The following is a 15,427-nucleotide window of genomic DNA, read 5'->3' as shown; positions in this document are numbered from 1 at the left end:
TGAGCGTTTCATAAAGCTTTTTATGTTAATATAAGATTTATTAAAAATGTTTAGTACAATAGATATAATTTTAAGTGCCTCTTTTATTTTATTTTTGATATATTTTATAAATTTTTTGGATATAACATTTTACTAGATTTAAAAATTAACATAAGGAAAATTTAAATCTGATTATATAGTGAGTATTTATACTTCGTGTTATTCTTATCAAAACAGCTAACTTAGCTTAATACTGACAAATTTAAATAAATTATTTATTTTTTTCATATTTTAAAATAAAATTTAAAAAATTACATACTCTAGTTTTGAATACTAAACTTCAACTGTTTTTATACTAAAAACCATTTTAGGTACAACTTATACATATGGAAATTTTGAACATTTTATCAAGAAGTTTTCTAAAGAAACTTGTAATAGTAAGTTGAGTTATACTTTAAATAAATCTGAATAGTTGTTATGTTATTCTGATATTTAATGGAAAAATATTGTCATATTTATTTTAGAATAAATCTAAGATTGCAAGTATAATATTAATTAATTAGAATATATTAACAACTCACGATAAAAAAATTTATTTTCAATTCTAAAGGCACAAAACAACAAAAACAAAACTATTATTTTTAAAGACAAAATTTCAAAGACAACTTTTGGCTAAAAAAGGAAATATGTTTACAATGAATAAGACAAAACAGGCAGTAAAATTATTTACAAGAAATTAGAGGCACCCAACTATTAAAAGGCAATAGATGAAATGTATTAGGCAAAACACAATATTGATGTTTATAAAATCATTTTCAAAAGCAGTATCGGTATATATTTTTCTTTAAGATTTTCAAACTGTACTTCAACTATATATCAAATTTATTGTTTTTTAAGTAATTATGATGCTTTTACAAAAAAAACAATAAACAGATGTAAATGTGCACTTATGTAGATAAATAAAATTACAAATATTTGTTGATTTAATGTTTTCTGATACAGCAAAATTAAAAATAAGTAAAAGATAACTAATTGCAGTAACAGCATCTTTCAAATAATTTTAATTTTTAGAAAACCAAAGCATATATATTTTTTATTAAAATTTTATTTACATACATGAAACTTTAATCAATGATGTTATAATAGTAGTGCTAATCGTATTTTTCATACCAACAGCGAAACAAAATTACTAAAAACTTATTAACTTTAATCCAAAATTTTGATTATTTTTCAACTAAACTTGAGTTTAAACTTAATTTCAAACAATAGTTTGGCCGAAAAACAGCACTAGAATGTTTAAAACTATGTTTTAGTTTACGGAATGTTATAGAAAAATTATTTCTGTACTAGAAAAAAAAGCTTTTAATGCTTAAGACAAATTTGGCAGAAAATATTAAGGATTTTTAATTTTTAAGGAAGGATTTAATATTTTTTTATGCATGTACAATACAATTTTGTGTCACGAATCATAAGTGTTTGTAGCTAAAACATATTCTTGGAAGTATCACTAATTTAATGGAATACACTTAGTTTAAAACATCATAGAAAAAAGAAATACTGTTATAAAACCTGAACGTTAAAAAAATATAAAACAAAAATACAAATAAGCAATACCAGTTTCAAACTTATGAAACCAGTTGACAACTTACGGAAAACTTTAAAGTTAAGTAAAATTTATATGCTCAAGCTAGTTTTCTTTTTTCGCGCTATAAAGTAAAACACTTCAGAGCAAAAACTTTATACCTGGAATAAACAGTAATTTGATGGAAATGTAAAAAATAATAACAAAATCTTCGGAAAATGAGAAAGTTTTATTGAATGCTTTGTAAGGAAAATGGAAATACAAATTAAAAATTTTTTTTGAAATTTTTCAAATGCGAAAGACATAACAGGAATGGTGAAAAACTGAACATAGGTTAGAAAATATAAACTTGGCCAAATATTGCGACTAAATTAGATGCTTTATACTTATAGTGTATTGATAGGCGTTCCTACTTTGTATATTGCAACTATATGTTTCTGTGCGAAAATTTTTTTTCTTGAATTGAAATAAGGGAAACCATTATATCTTTTAGTATTCCCATTCACAAACTCGAGTAAGTTTTTTGACAGTCCATAAGTTGTTTTCTTAACATAAGTCTTAACAAAATTTGCATTCCCTTGTACAAAAAACAAATGATAATATGTTTTTTTTAAGAAACCTTACAAAGTATTGTTTTCAAAATTACTTCTAATTCTTTCACAAACTCAACGTAATTTTTTTTATGTCGTTCACTTGTATTTTCGAATCGACTCTGTCGCCAGCAATTCGGAACTTGACGTGACTCGTGAACTTCACATTGGTTTCCATGACAACCTGCTTCCCCAGCAACCATGACGTAATGTCGAGTGACGCAGGCAACCACGACGATTGGTTGCTATCAAATCTGGCGAGTGCTCGCACTTTTGTTGTTGGGGAATAACCTAAAATTGAGTAACAATCAATTAAAAACTTAAAGCACATATATAATAATATATAATATAATAAGTTATACGACTAAATTAAACAAAATATTAATAACCAAAACAAAGAATTTAAGCATCTTATAAAACTAGTTTTTTATTTTCATCGCTTTTTGGTTTTCTTAGTAAATGTTTTTTTTTAGAACAACCTAGAATGAATTGGGAAACTTTACAATGTATATTAAACTTATTCCAGCTTGAGTTTTTTAAATAAAAAGTATATAATTCAACCGACCCATCAACGCCCACAAAGGGGCCATGGCGTCGTTCCTGTTGTGACTGAACTCTATGACGTCACAACTCTTCCTGCTCACGGTGACGTCACAATCGAACTGTTTGAAGTCGCCGTGCAGCACCTTGCCTCCTTCCAGCTCGCAAACGTCCCAGGTTCCCACGCAGTTGAGTATTTGACGGATCAGTGAGAGTTGAGAGTAACTGAAAGTTCCTCTGTGAAATATTTTATTTTATTTATTGTTTTTGTAACAAATAATATTTAGGACATATATACTTATTATTTGTTAGTTATTATCATTACTGGTATTATTTTTATATTTACTATTAATACTAATTATTTTTTACAAAGTTGAGTATTTGACGGATCAGTGAGAGTTGAGAGTATGAGAACGTTCCTCTGAAGATAATAAATTAAATATTTATTTATCATTTATACATATGCATTTGTTTTTTTATTTATAGACAATTAGTGCAATTTAATACAATTTACAGATTCTCTTAAATTTTTAAGTAGTTAAGTATTTGACGGATCAGTGAGAGTTGGGAGTAACTGAACGTTCCTCTGTGGAAATAGTTATTTTATTTAGTCTTTATGTAATAAAAGATGTTTAGGACAATTCGTTATCATCACTACTGTTATTGTTTTTATAATTACTATTATTGTTACATTGTTTTCTAATCCTTATTACAAATTATTTTAACAAAGTTGAGTATTTGACGGATCAGTGAGAGTTGAGAGTATGAGAAAGTCCCTCTGTTACCATAAAAAAAACTATAAAATAAATAACTAGTTTTTTTTTAATTTTGAAAGAGATTTATTTAAGCTCATAATAGTTTACAATATGTTTTTTTAGTTGTAAAAGAGTTGAGTATTTGACGAATCAGTGAGAGTTGAGAGTAACTGAACGTTCCTCTGTGGACATAAAAAAATAACTTGTTTTTTTTAATTTTGAAAGAGACCTACTAAAGGTTATAACAATTAAAAAATATGTTTTTTTGTAAAAAAGGAGTTAAGTGTTGAACAGATTAAACTGAGATGGGAGTATGAGAAAGTTCCTTTAAGTAAAAGTTAAAGTTTATGAAAATAATAAAGACTTAGATAACTTTTTTTAATGCTTGAAACAGATTTATTCGAGCTTATAAAATTTTTAAATATATTTTATTTCTTACAGGGTTGAGAACTTGTCGGGTTAGTTAGAAGTATGAAAATGTTCATCTGTATAATACTTATTTTGCTTGTATTTTTTAAATTGTTTATATAAAAGTGTTTAACAAATTTATATATATTTTTACTACTTGATAATTTTTACAGAGTTGATAATTTGACGAATCAATTATAATTGCAAGAAGCTGAACGCGCTTCTGTGATATAGTTACAACTTTTTAATTTAAGTTTATCAGAGACTTTTTAAGTTATATCTCTGAGAAGTATCACCGCTTTGGTTACATGACAACTCAAATTCCGACAATTCAAATTCTTAAAAAAATATTTAATAGACTATATCTCAAAAAGTAATATAATTTTGAAAAAAAAAGCTCATGTAGATCTTATTAATATCTACAAGCCACTTTTATTTTTCTTGAAAAATCTAAAATATTTTTCAAGATATTTTCAAATTACTTTGAATAACTATAATTTTTTACAAAAATAAAGCTTTATCTTAAAAAATATCTCTTTTTCGCAAAAAGAAAAAATGCCCTGTAGATATCAATTTGATTTACATGTGCATTTTTTATTTTAGACAATCATAGATTACTTTTTTATTTTTAGCCGTTTCAACTTTTTTATTAAGAATTTGAATTCTCGGGTTTTTAATTGTCCGAATTTGAACAGTCATGCCCCCCACTGATTCCAATATAATAACTATTTCAACTAATAAACAAATAATTATGGAGTTTAGAATTTATCAGTTCAAGCTATGTTGCGAGTAGTGAGGTTTATTTTAAATAATGAAAACTTGATAGAAAATTTAAATTAAGATTATCCAAGACTAAAGTATTCTAAATTCAAATGGTTTAATTTTTTAACTCTTTAACTACAGTTATTAAAAACAATTAAATGTATTTAGTATAATAAGACTTATGCTCAAAAAACTACTAAAAACATCTAAAGTCAACATAACACCTAAAATTATTCAATTTCAAGTTTAGTTATTTTCTATAAACAAAAAACAACTGAATTAAACAAAAAACTACATCAGTAAAATAAGCAAGTAAAGGTAAATTTATTGTTAAAAGAAAACTAAAATAAAATAAGTAGATTAGAGTAAATCACCGAAATAAACAAAACAAAAAATCAATTTAAAAAAAAATAGAACACATCATGAAAGTTACCTTGAAGATTCCATATTCAGAAGGCTATACAAAATTTTGTCATTAAATTTATTGTAAGTTTTAAAAATTTAATCAACAATCAATTTAAATAAAATTAAATGAGTCCATTACTTTTTTAGAAAGTATTAAAAATCGTTCTTAAAACTACTTTAAATATTAAAAAGTGTTTAGCACATTAAAATATGTAAAACTCTTCTGAAACTACAAAATGATATATAACATTCAGTTCAGCTTAATCTCAACCTAAAGCCAAAAACCTTGAGTCATACAAAATTTGAAAACTACATATAAAAGTTGAACAGTTTTTATTCTAAATCTTATAAAAAAATTGTAGGAAAACAATTTTCCAGTATCTTAGGAAAAAACACTCACCCCAAAAAGAAAGGTACGAATGTATCTAATAGATAGCTGCTCAGCGGCTTCTGAAATTTACCCGCGAAATCTTTCAGTTGCTGGGGGGTGATCACAGTATCGCTGGTTGTTATGCTGGGGTCCAGCTCCCCGTTGCTGTTCACCATGACAACGCGAGAAAGTAGGGATTTTCCAGGAATAAAAACTCCGTTACGTGCAAAGTGGGATCTAAGGAGGGCAGTTTTATCTACAATGCTACGGATCTATAAAAAAATTAGGTATTTTTATTATCCTGTTGTATCTAATTAAAAAGTTATATTTCTAAATTTTGAATCATTTAAAATTAAAGGTTTGTCAAAAAACAAATTTAAAAAGTTAAAATACTCATTACAGATTAAGCAGTCTTTTTGATTGCCAATAATGCTCCAGATCTCCAGCTCTATCAGAATCTTTTAAATTAAGTTTAATTGCTTTTAGGCTGAATAAAATAAACAAGTAATTTCAAAAAGGTCTAAAAACATTTTTACGAACTTTATTAGTTAGCTTTGTCTGAGTGAGAATTTAGTTTTTAAAGTTAAGTGATCTTAAAATAGAACAAAACTAAGCTTTGAAATATGCAATTTTTAAACAATAATTTCAGTAATTTTGGTTATGTCAAATGGTTTTGTACACTATTCAAAAACTTTTGTAAAGCTTTATAAGTTTTTTATCTATTTTAGGATTTTTATATCTCATATATATTTACCAAGAACTTTGTGGAGTAGAGAAAAAAAAATATTATTAAGTAAATAAAGTTGCGTTCAACAAAAACAATAAAATATTGTCATTTAAAACAACATGCCCGACAATGCATATTAATTATACACATTACGGTGCTTATAAAAGCGGTGACGTTTGAATTTTTACCTGGAAAAGTTTTAAATGTGGCAAATATCAAAAAAACACCCCGAGCAAAATGTTAGATAATTTAAATAAGCGTAAATAAAGGCGAAACAACTTTTTTCTGAAAGTGTAAGTTGTATGGAGCCTTTTTAATTTGACCTTCAACTTTTTTGTTGAAATTTTTTCTACATGTAGCAATTATCACAGAAACATATTCTACGCGTTTTAGAATGATTTGAAAAAAAAATCATGGAGGCACTTCTTAAGTTTCTCATTAAAATCTTAGTATTGACAAGTAATTGTAAATAACTACATAATAGCATACTTGAAAATATATTCATTAAAATAGTTATTATCAGAAAAGCATATACAAACATATATATAATTTAAAATACACAATCGAACACTTACAGACATACGCTGTAGAACTTTAGTCCTCCCTCCTTTTTTAGCAGTAAAAATAGTTTAAAAATAGAATGGCAAAAAACTAACAGCGCTATTAACAAATTGCAAGTTAGTACTAAAAATATTATAACTATTGCACACATATTTGTATTTATAAGTAAAGAGAGAATATAATCAAACACTTACAGGACACATGTGTTGTATAACTTTGGTCCTTCCGTCCCTTTTAACAGTCTGATCCCAGTATATATTGTTACAAGACATCCTTATGTTTCCACTCCAGTTCTTAATTTCCAAGCAGTATATCTGGTGGTCGGTTATCACCACAAGGTCGATTTCGCTCCTTCCAGTTTGCAACTGGTTGGGTATGCGAAGTGATCTGTAAAAAAATATTCGTTTTAGAAGGCAACAGTACCAAAATATTATATCATTAAAAAATTACATAATAACAAAAAATTAATTGCAATTGGTTGGGTATTTGCAGTGATCGGTGTTAAAAACTTATTTTAAAAATAAAGATTTAAAAGGTTTTTATTATTTAAATAATAAAAAAATGTAATTGCAGTTGGTTGGGTATTCAAAATGACCCTAGTGAGATTTTGTTTTTATCGAAAATATTGACAAAAAATTTAAATATCAATAAGTAGATATTAAACTTAGAATACAAAGTGATCTGTAAATGTACTTCTATTTAATAAGAAAAATAATTTTCAACAATAATATCAAATCAAGATATACTTGTGTTAAAATAATGTTTTAATATTTCAGTGAAATTCTGTTTGCAGTTAGTTTGGGTAATCGGAGTGATCTGTGTGAAAATTATTTTTAATTGCAACATTCAAGGTCTTTTAAGCTACAAAAGAATTGCTTTCTGAAAATTTGAGATATTTAGCTCAAAAGTTAAGGAGAAGATAAATTTCAAGTTAATTGAAAGTTTCTGAAAAAATAGGAGGGTCCAACATTATTTTTTACAAAAATTAACTTTAGCTTTTATATAAAAGCTGTAAGAACAAACTACAAGCAAGTTTTTATAGAATTCAAAAGTGTCATTTAACTTTTGAGATATTTTATTTTTTGTAAAAAGTTTCCAATACAAACGTATGGATTGGAAATATTTTGGGGTCAATTTTCTTGGAATTTTTAAAAATCACTAAAATCTATCTCCTCCTTCATTTTTCAAGCAATATTCTTCAAACTTTCAGGAAAAGTTCCTTATACTAAAGGAAAAAAATGTTACTTATTTATTTTAGTGGTTTAAATTTTATTAAAAATTTAAAATAAAATTTTTGTTTTTTTCAAAAATAAAAAATTACTTGAAATTTTTAAAGTCCAAAGTAATGATTTTTTGTAATTGTATAAAGTTTAGATTATAAAAGTTTGAAAAAGATTGCTTAAAAAATGTAAGAAGAGATAGATTTTAAATAAAATAGTCTTTTTTTGCTGTTTTAGTTTTCCCTTCCCATAGTTAACCTATATGCGGCCCGACTTTGACTGGTCATATCTCAAAAAATAATTCGAATTTTTGTTAACAATAAAAAAATATCTTAAAGCTTAGAAAAAAACTCTATAAAATAAAATCAACTTGTCAAAAACATGGCAACTCCCCTATGGCCTTAAAGGTACTCAGGTCCATACTTTTGCACTAAAAGCTTTTCAAAAAAATCAAATTATTCAAAAATTTGTTATATTTTTTAATTCTACAAAATCTGACTTGTAGTTTATAACTTTTCATGGTTTTTAAGCTGTTATGTAAATCTTAAAAAAAATAAACCATCTATGGCCTTAGGTCCTTTTTTTAGAAGCACTTTGAATAACTGAAAAAAAATTTAAACACAATGTAAATTTGTACTTTATGCTTACATAAAAAGCTGATGTTAATGACCACCTACGACATTTAAAATTTAACTATAACAAATAAAATAAAAGCAATAAAAATTCAAAAATAAAAACATTCATTGGTTTTAAAACATATGTAACGTTTCTTAATATCACTTATTCACAATTAAAAATCAATATTTAATATTTGTTATGTAAAACCTGAAAATTTTACATTAAGAAATACAAGTCATACAAACAAGTCATCAAACAAAGTTTAATTTACACGATTTTAAACATATTGTTTTAAAAATAAAATTTAGTAAAGTTTTAACAAACTTCATTTGTACATTTTTATTTTTTACTTTAAAATTAAATGCTAATAACAGTACATAAGCAGATTTTCTATGAGAAAAACTTATGTATAATATTTTAAAATTAAAGACTTTAAATTTAAATAACAATCTGCTACACAATTTCAAGTTTTAAATTAAGTTTACAATTTAAAATAAACAAAAATTACATTAAAAACAGGCACTTCTAATACTAATTGTCATTTATGTTTAAATTGGATCAAAATTAAAATATACAGAAGGACTTAAATAAAAAAATAACAACTTTACTACTTCAATAAGTAATAATAAAAAAACCAAAAATAACAGAGTTTAAAATTTTGAAATATTGCCTCCTTAGTAAAGATACCAAAGTGTAAATGAATAGCTAAATTAGTAAATATGGGCAAGTATTTTTTCAATATCTGACAAGTTATAGACTACAATAATGAGTTTGGAAAGCCATGGTATACACTGTAATGTTAAATACATTACTTTAATCTCTATACATAATAAGCATAGATGCCACCCAACTTAATCAACATTTACCACCTTGAATTCAATTATGAAAATTAAAATAAAAACACTAAGTTTAAATCAAAACATTGTTTAGTGTTGATACAAAACAGAAATATACAAATTTCAAAAATAATAAAAAAGTACATTCATACAACAAAAATAAACAATCAAACCTGAAAACACATTGTAAGCTGAAATGCCAACCAACTGCATTGATATTAAAGCACTTTTAATTATGTTAAAAGAAAAAAACAAAACAACAGTTCCAAATTAAAAAATAAACGTGTCATGATAAAAAAGATTTAAACAAATTAAAAAAAGGATGAAAAATACATATTAGTTAAATAAAAGAAGAAACTGAAACTGCAGTAATTTGTAACATAACCAGTTTGACTTATGAAAAAGACTAAAATACTGGGTTATAATCATAAATAAATACAAATATTTAAGTATAAAAAACATATAAATATCAATTACGAAAAAAAGATGAATAAATTTTATTAATTTTTGCATTGTACAAAAACAGTTACCTGAAAACATTATGCAGCAATGCTACCCAACTGCACAAACATTTACCACGTTGAACTAGAAAATAAACACATAAACTCCAAGTTTAAATCAAAGTAATATTTATTTTTTATTTAAAACAGAATTATATAAACTTCAAAAGTTATAGACAAATTATGAAAAAAAAAAACTTAAATAAGAACATAAACAGCGGACACACATAAACATTAATAAGACAAAATATTTAACTTAGTAAAATATTTCATACATTTTAAAATCAATATATATAAAATATTAAGGCTACCTGAAAACATTGTAAGCTGGAATGCCACCCAGTTGAACCAACATATCTTCAACATTCTTCTCAGCATGCCTGCCAGCTCTAACTGCTTCATTCTCCTTGTGATTGTTTGGTTTGTCCACTATGCTGGCTTGCACAAGTCTGCTTGAAAGTTCTTGCAACGTTTGTAACATACTGATGATTTTTTACATTTAAAAAAATAATAATTACATTTGTATCTGTGAAATAGCAGTCAGCAATAAATATTTGTGACATTCTTATAGGATTGAAAATTACATTGTTCTGAAGAAAAACTGTTATTTTTAAGTAGCAATATGAATACCTGTATATAATTTTAACTTAGAACCGCTCAGTTTCAACCTACAATCAATTCCAACCTGATCAAATACAAGAACCGCTTACTTACCAAGGAAAAGGGATAACGGTGATAGTGAAAAATAAAGTAAAAAAAATACAAATAAAGAATAAAAAAACTTTAGGTTGCAATTATGCTTAAGTAGGATTTGATCAGGTTGGAATTAGAAGTACACCAGAAAAATAGTAATTTATAAGTAGTAACATTGGTATTCTAATTTTTGCTGACTTACACAAGTCTGCTTTGTAATTCTTGCAAGGTTTGTAACAGATTTTGGTAAAACTCACATTAAAAATTTATATTTGTCTGTGAGAAAAGTAGTTAATTATTTAAATACCAACTAAGTTATAATACTAATGTATGAAAGTTATTTATAGTAACTAGCTTTAGTGGCTTACACAAGTCTGCTTGAAAGTTCCTTTGTAACATACTGATGAAAGTTTACATAAAGAAAACTATTATTACATTTGTATCTGTAAAAAGTCAGTCAGCAATAAAGGTTTGAAACATTATTATTGGTTTGAAAGTACATTGGTCTGTAGAAAAACAGTTATTAATAAGTAGCAATATGTATATAACTTTTTCTGGCTTACACAATCTGTTTGATATTTTTTTATAAAATTTGTAAGAAATTGTTGAAAAAATCACATAGAAAATTTATAATGGTTTATATGAATAAGTAAGTATTTGTTTAAAAATAAACTTATTTATAATATTAATGCATTTATAATGCCAATAGTAATATTTTTAGTGGTTCGCACTAGTCTACTTGAAAGTTCTTGTAAAGTTTGAAGATATTTTAATTAAAATTTGCAATAGTTTAGTTTATTAAACAAAAACAAAAACAACTGCTCAAAAATGTTTTAGTTCAATGACCTAGATAGCAAAAAGACCTCTTGGTCATCTAGTTGCATACCGAAACTTAATCAAAATATAATGAGCTAAAAATTAAAAGAAGAAAAATTTAAACTCTAAAACGAAAATCTCTATGAAAAATGAGACTATTAAACTTTACAACATTAAATATTTGAAAAAAAAAATAAATAAACAAGTATCCAAAACATTTAAAGAATTTTTTTACACACATATATCTAACATCAAATACACATAAAATATATATCTAACTTTTTGTTAAAAGGTTAAGTTGTTATCTGTAGTTTTAAATTTTTAAATTCATCCAAATTTAGCAATTACATTAACATTTTATATGATTTAAAAAGAAAAATATATATATATATATATATGTTTGAAGTTTTTTTTTTAAAGTATTTGGAATTTCGAATCTACTACCAACTTATTTTAATTTATCAAAAAATAAGTAACAGTAAAATAAAGCTATAACATTGAAAAAAATAAATAAAATAAAGCTGCAATATTGAAAAAAAAAGAAATAAAGCTGTATTCATAAAAAAAATTTTGCTTAAACTATTTAAAAAGTATAAAATAAATATATCCTTTTAATTAAAACTATCTTTTTTTTTACAAACTTGAATAAATGTCTAAATATATGAGTTTAACTATACCAAAGTAATAATGTAAACAACCACAAAAAACACTGAAAATAGTAAAAAAAAAAAAATAAATAATAATAATAAATAAGATAAAAAACAGATACAATAATCATAAATAAGTCAACCTTTTACTAGTTTAAAATTTTATTAGTGATTTTAGATCATGATTTAAACTTAACTTTAAACTTTCTTTGTTTTCTGGCAAAAATATATTTAGAGACTAATAATTTTATTTACACTTATAATATGTAGACTATGAAATATAACTCTTTACTAATACACTAACAAACCATAAACAGAAAAAAAATATATATTACAACTTTCTACAAACTAGACTGGACCAATGCTGTTGATACCCAGATTATTAACCCCTAATCAAAAAATAAATAAATAAAAATAAGAAAATTATATTTGTCTGTAAAAACAGTCAAATGTTAAAAGGTATACTGTGTTAAAACAATTGGTTTACAACAATATAAAAGTTGTTTTGAAACAAAATAATCTTTATAAATTTGTATGATCAATTGAGTTAAAGTCTGTAAATATATTTTAAAAAATTAATACTTTGACAGATGCTAAATTTATGCTTTATTACATATTTCTTAGATATTTTTGACACCTATTTATTATGACACCCATTTAGTACAAAAAAAGTCAATGGAATGTTGTGAAGATTTTAACTGTGATTTAAAAATAAAACATAATGTTCTTTTTATATTTTTTTATTGATTCAACTTTAAACTTTAAGAAATTATATGTACTAGTAACAAACACTAATACTAATCAATATATCTTATTTTAAGATACTTCTAATAGACTACTTGTTTTGCTGAAAAAAAAATCAATTTTTAAGTAGTTGTGAAAACTATTTTTAAGTCTAACATATTAATTTTATTACCTTTAAATCTTTAATTTTATATTGTATAAAACTGTATTTTTGTTTGCAGCAATGCTGTAGCATGTGATATAAGTAGTAGTCATATGCTTGTTTACAACTTTACGCGTGAGTAGATATTATATGGGGCGAAAATGGTAATTACAACTAGGGTTGGCTTCAGTTATAGGTTTTGGAAAATTCTATTCATAACATTATGCATATAAGGAAAAGTAAAGTACCAATATAAATAGTAAAAACATCAAATAAAATTTCATTAAAAACAACTACGGGTCTGATCTAATTATGTAGTTCCAGCGATTGATTGATTGATCATAATTCGTAATGTATAAAAGTATAATATAATATAATCAATAGCAATACTTCTGGGTCCGATGTAGGTTGCATAGTTAAGATTAAGATTGACTGCATCAATAAGGTTGTACGTTTAAAATCTAAACTTATGTGTTATGCCGTAAAACGATCCAGACCAAGTCTTAAATTAGTTAACTGGTTTGGAAAAACAAACGTACAGTTTTTTTAAGTTTGATGTTGTTAGTTTTTATTCTTCTATCAGCAAAAAATTGATCAAAAAATTGCTAAAATTTCTAATAATTATACTACCGTTTCTACTGAAGACTTAAGTCTGATAAAAACGCATGCAAATCAGTACATTATGTATAAGGAAACCTTTGGCGAAAAAGGATAGCAAACAACACCAGCTCTCTTTTTGATCAGGGATCGTTTGGGTGCAGAATTATGTAAATTAGTAGGAACTTTTTTGTTAGACGTTATGAAAAATGTCTTTTGTTAAGAAAGAGTTAGGTTGTACAAGGATGATGGTTTAGCCGTTATGCCTAATTCTTCTGGCTTTAAGTTGAATTGAAAGGCTATAAAAACAAACACACAACACACCTTCTTTAGTTCTATGGGGTTACGAGTCACTGTTGAAGATTTTAAATATTTTTTTTTCGTTTTTATAAAACATACGTTCTGAAACTTTTAAAATCGCATTTTTCTAATAAATTATTTATAACTACAAATATAATATGTATTAGTAGGAAAGGATAATATATTTATATATATATTAATTATATATACTATTATATACAAATAAATATTGTATGCACAGTTATATAATTGTATACATAGGTATATATCTGTATATATATATATATATATGTATATATTTATGTAGAATTAAGATATATAACTTGAGAAATCAAGTTTTTCACACAGAGCCCACCTTAAGCGCTTTTTAAATAAAAAGGTTTATTTCAAGATGTGAAACTTGAAGGACTCGAGTTTCGTGCTTATGCACTCATCAATTTCAAAATAAGTTTAAATTAAAGCACAAAACAAAACACGCAAATTCAAGTTAAAATAAAAAGGCCTTTGAAGAAGATCTAATCAGAATGGTGCAAAACGTGGAATTCAGAAGAACAAGGAGCCAATTTCAGACAGAAGTATTAAAACTTTGTGCGGGAAATAGGTAAGTGTAAAATTTGATTGTACCTTCAGAAAAAACTGCAAACTTTTATGAAATTTCAGTGAGTGAATTTAGAAAATTATTAATTAATAACATTACTAAAGACTATGGAAAATGTAATAAAACAGCTTTGAATGAAATAAACTTAGAAACTATAAATTTTACCAAAAAAAATACACGAAAAAATAAAAAAAACTACCACTAAAAAGTTCATATATAATGGAAAAGATCACAAAGAGAATTTTTAACACACCCTAAATGTAGGGTGATTAACCCTACTAAGTCTAATGTAAGACGTATATGTAAGTTCATAAACGACTGCATTAACAAAGCTGTGCGTCTGAAATCCATACTTTGCTAATAGTTACATTAGCGTACCTGCTGAGGACTTAAGCCTGATAAAAAATGCCTGCAAATCAGTACTCTGCAAACAAGGAGCTTTGTGATATAAAATGGGAGCAAATACCACCAACTCACTTTTTGACGTAGCGAAAGAATATGGGCGCAGAGCTATGCGAACTTGTTGGATTTTTCTTGTTAGACGAGTTAAATGATATCTTTGGTTTAAATAGGGTTTGGTTGTACAGAGACGATGGTCTAGCTGTATTGACCAACTCCGTTGGCTTTAAAGTTGAGAAGCTATAAAAACAAACTCAGGCCTTCTTCAAATCTATGGGGTTAAGAGTCACTGTAGAATCGCCACTAGTGATAACTAATTTCCTAGATGTGAAGCTCAACTCGAATGATATCTCCTTTATGCTTTATAAAAAACGAAACGCAAAAATTATGTATGTTAACAAGCAATCAGGCCATCCTAAAAACATCATAACACAAAAGCATATTTCAAACATAATAAATCAACGCTTAAACAAACGATCTAGTAAAGAAGTAAATTTTCTAAAAATAAAAGATGAATATAAAACAATAACGAAAAAATGCGGCTACGATAATAAACTTAAATTTTAAGACCTGAGCAACTAATCAAAAACACAAAAGATAAAGAAATTTAATCTGGTACAACCATCCTTTTAGCAATT

At 25.5% G+C, this 15,427-nt stretch overlaps 1 protein-coding gene across 2 annotated transcripts; it reads right to left on the bottom strand.

The window, feature by feature from the left end:
• Positions 1-556: 556 nt before the first annotated feature.
• On the bottom strand, positions 557-10,373 carry LOC145831323 (uncharacterized). Of its 2 annotated transcripts, XM_082938533.1 has the most exons (6): positions 10,165-10,373; positions 6,874-7,066; positions 5,422-5,663; positions 5,050-5,073; positions 2,717-2,928; positions 557-2,442 (listed from the first exon to the last, which is right to left on the bottom strand). In XM_082938533.1, exons 1-6 carry the CDS (start codon positions 10,332-10,334, stop codon positions 2,219-2,221), a joined length of 1,065 nt encoding a protein of 354 aa, XP_082794659.1. In that variant the 5' UTR covers positions 10,335-10,373; the 3' UTR covers positions 557-2,218. The 2 variants fall into 2 exon arrangements, with proteins under 2 accessions (XP_082794659.1, XP_082794660.1); XM_082938534.1 differs by lacking the exon at positions 5,050-5,073.
• Positions 10,374-15,427: the final 5,054 nt, after the last annotated feature.

This window comes from Thalia democratica, chromosome 3, assembly GCF_965202585.1.
Source record: "Thalia democratica chromosome 3, ktThaDemo2.hap1.1, whole genome shotgun sequence".
NCBI lineage: Eukaryota > Metazoa > Chordata > Thaliacea > Salpida > Salpidae > Thalia > Thalia democratica.
The sequence above is the reverse complement of the archived record's forward strand: the minus strand, read 5'-3'. Positions and strand labels throughout refer to the sequence as shown.

What these genes read in the sequence shown, in the direction of transcription:
- LOC145831323 (XM_082938533.1), bottom strand. Translation starts at nt 10,334, where the DNA reads ATGTTACAAACGTTGCAAGAACTTTCAAGCAGACTTGTGCAAGCCAGC. An exon ending in TTATACAACACATGTGTCCT is followed by an intron (nt 5,664 to 6,873) that starts GTAAGTGTTTGA and finishes ATTTTTTTATAG; the next exon opens with ATCCGTAGCATTGTAGATAA. An exon ending in CTGAATATGGAATCTTCAAG is followed by an intron (nt 2,929 to 5,049) that starts GTAACTTTCATG and finishes AATATTTCACAG; the next exon opens with AGGAACTTTCAGTTACTCTC.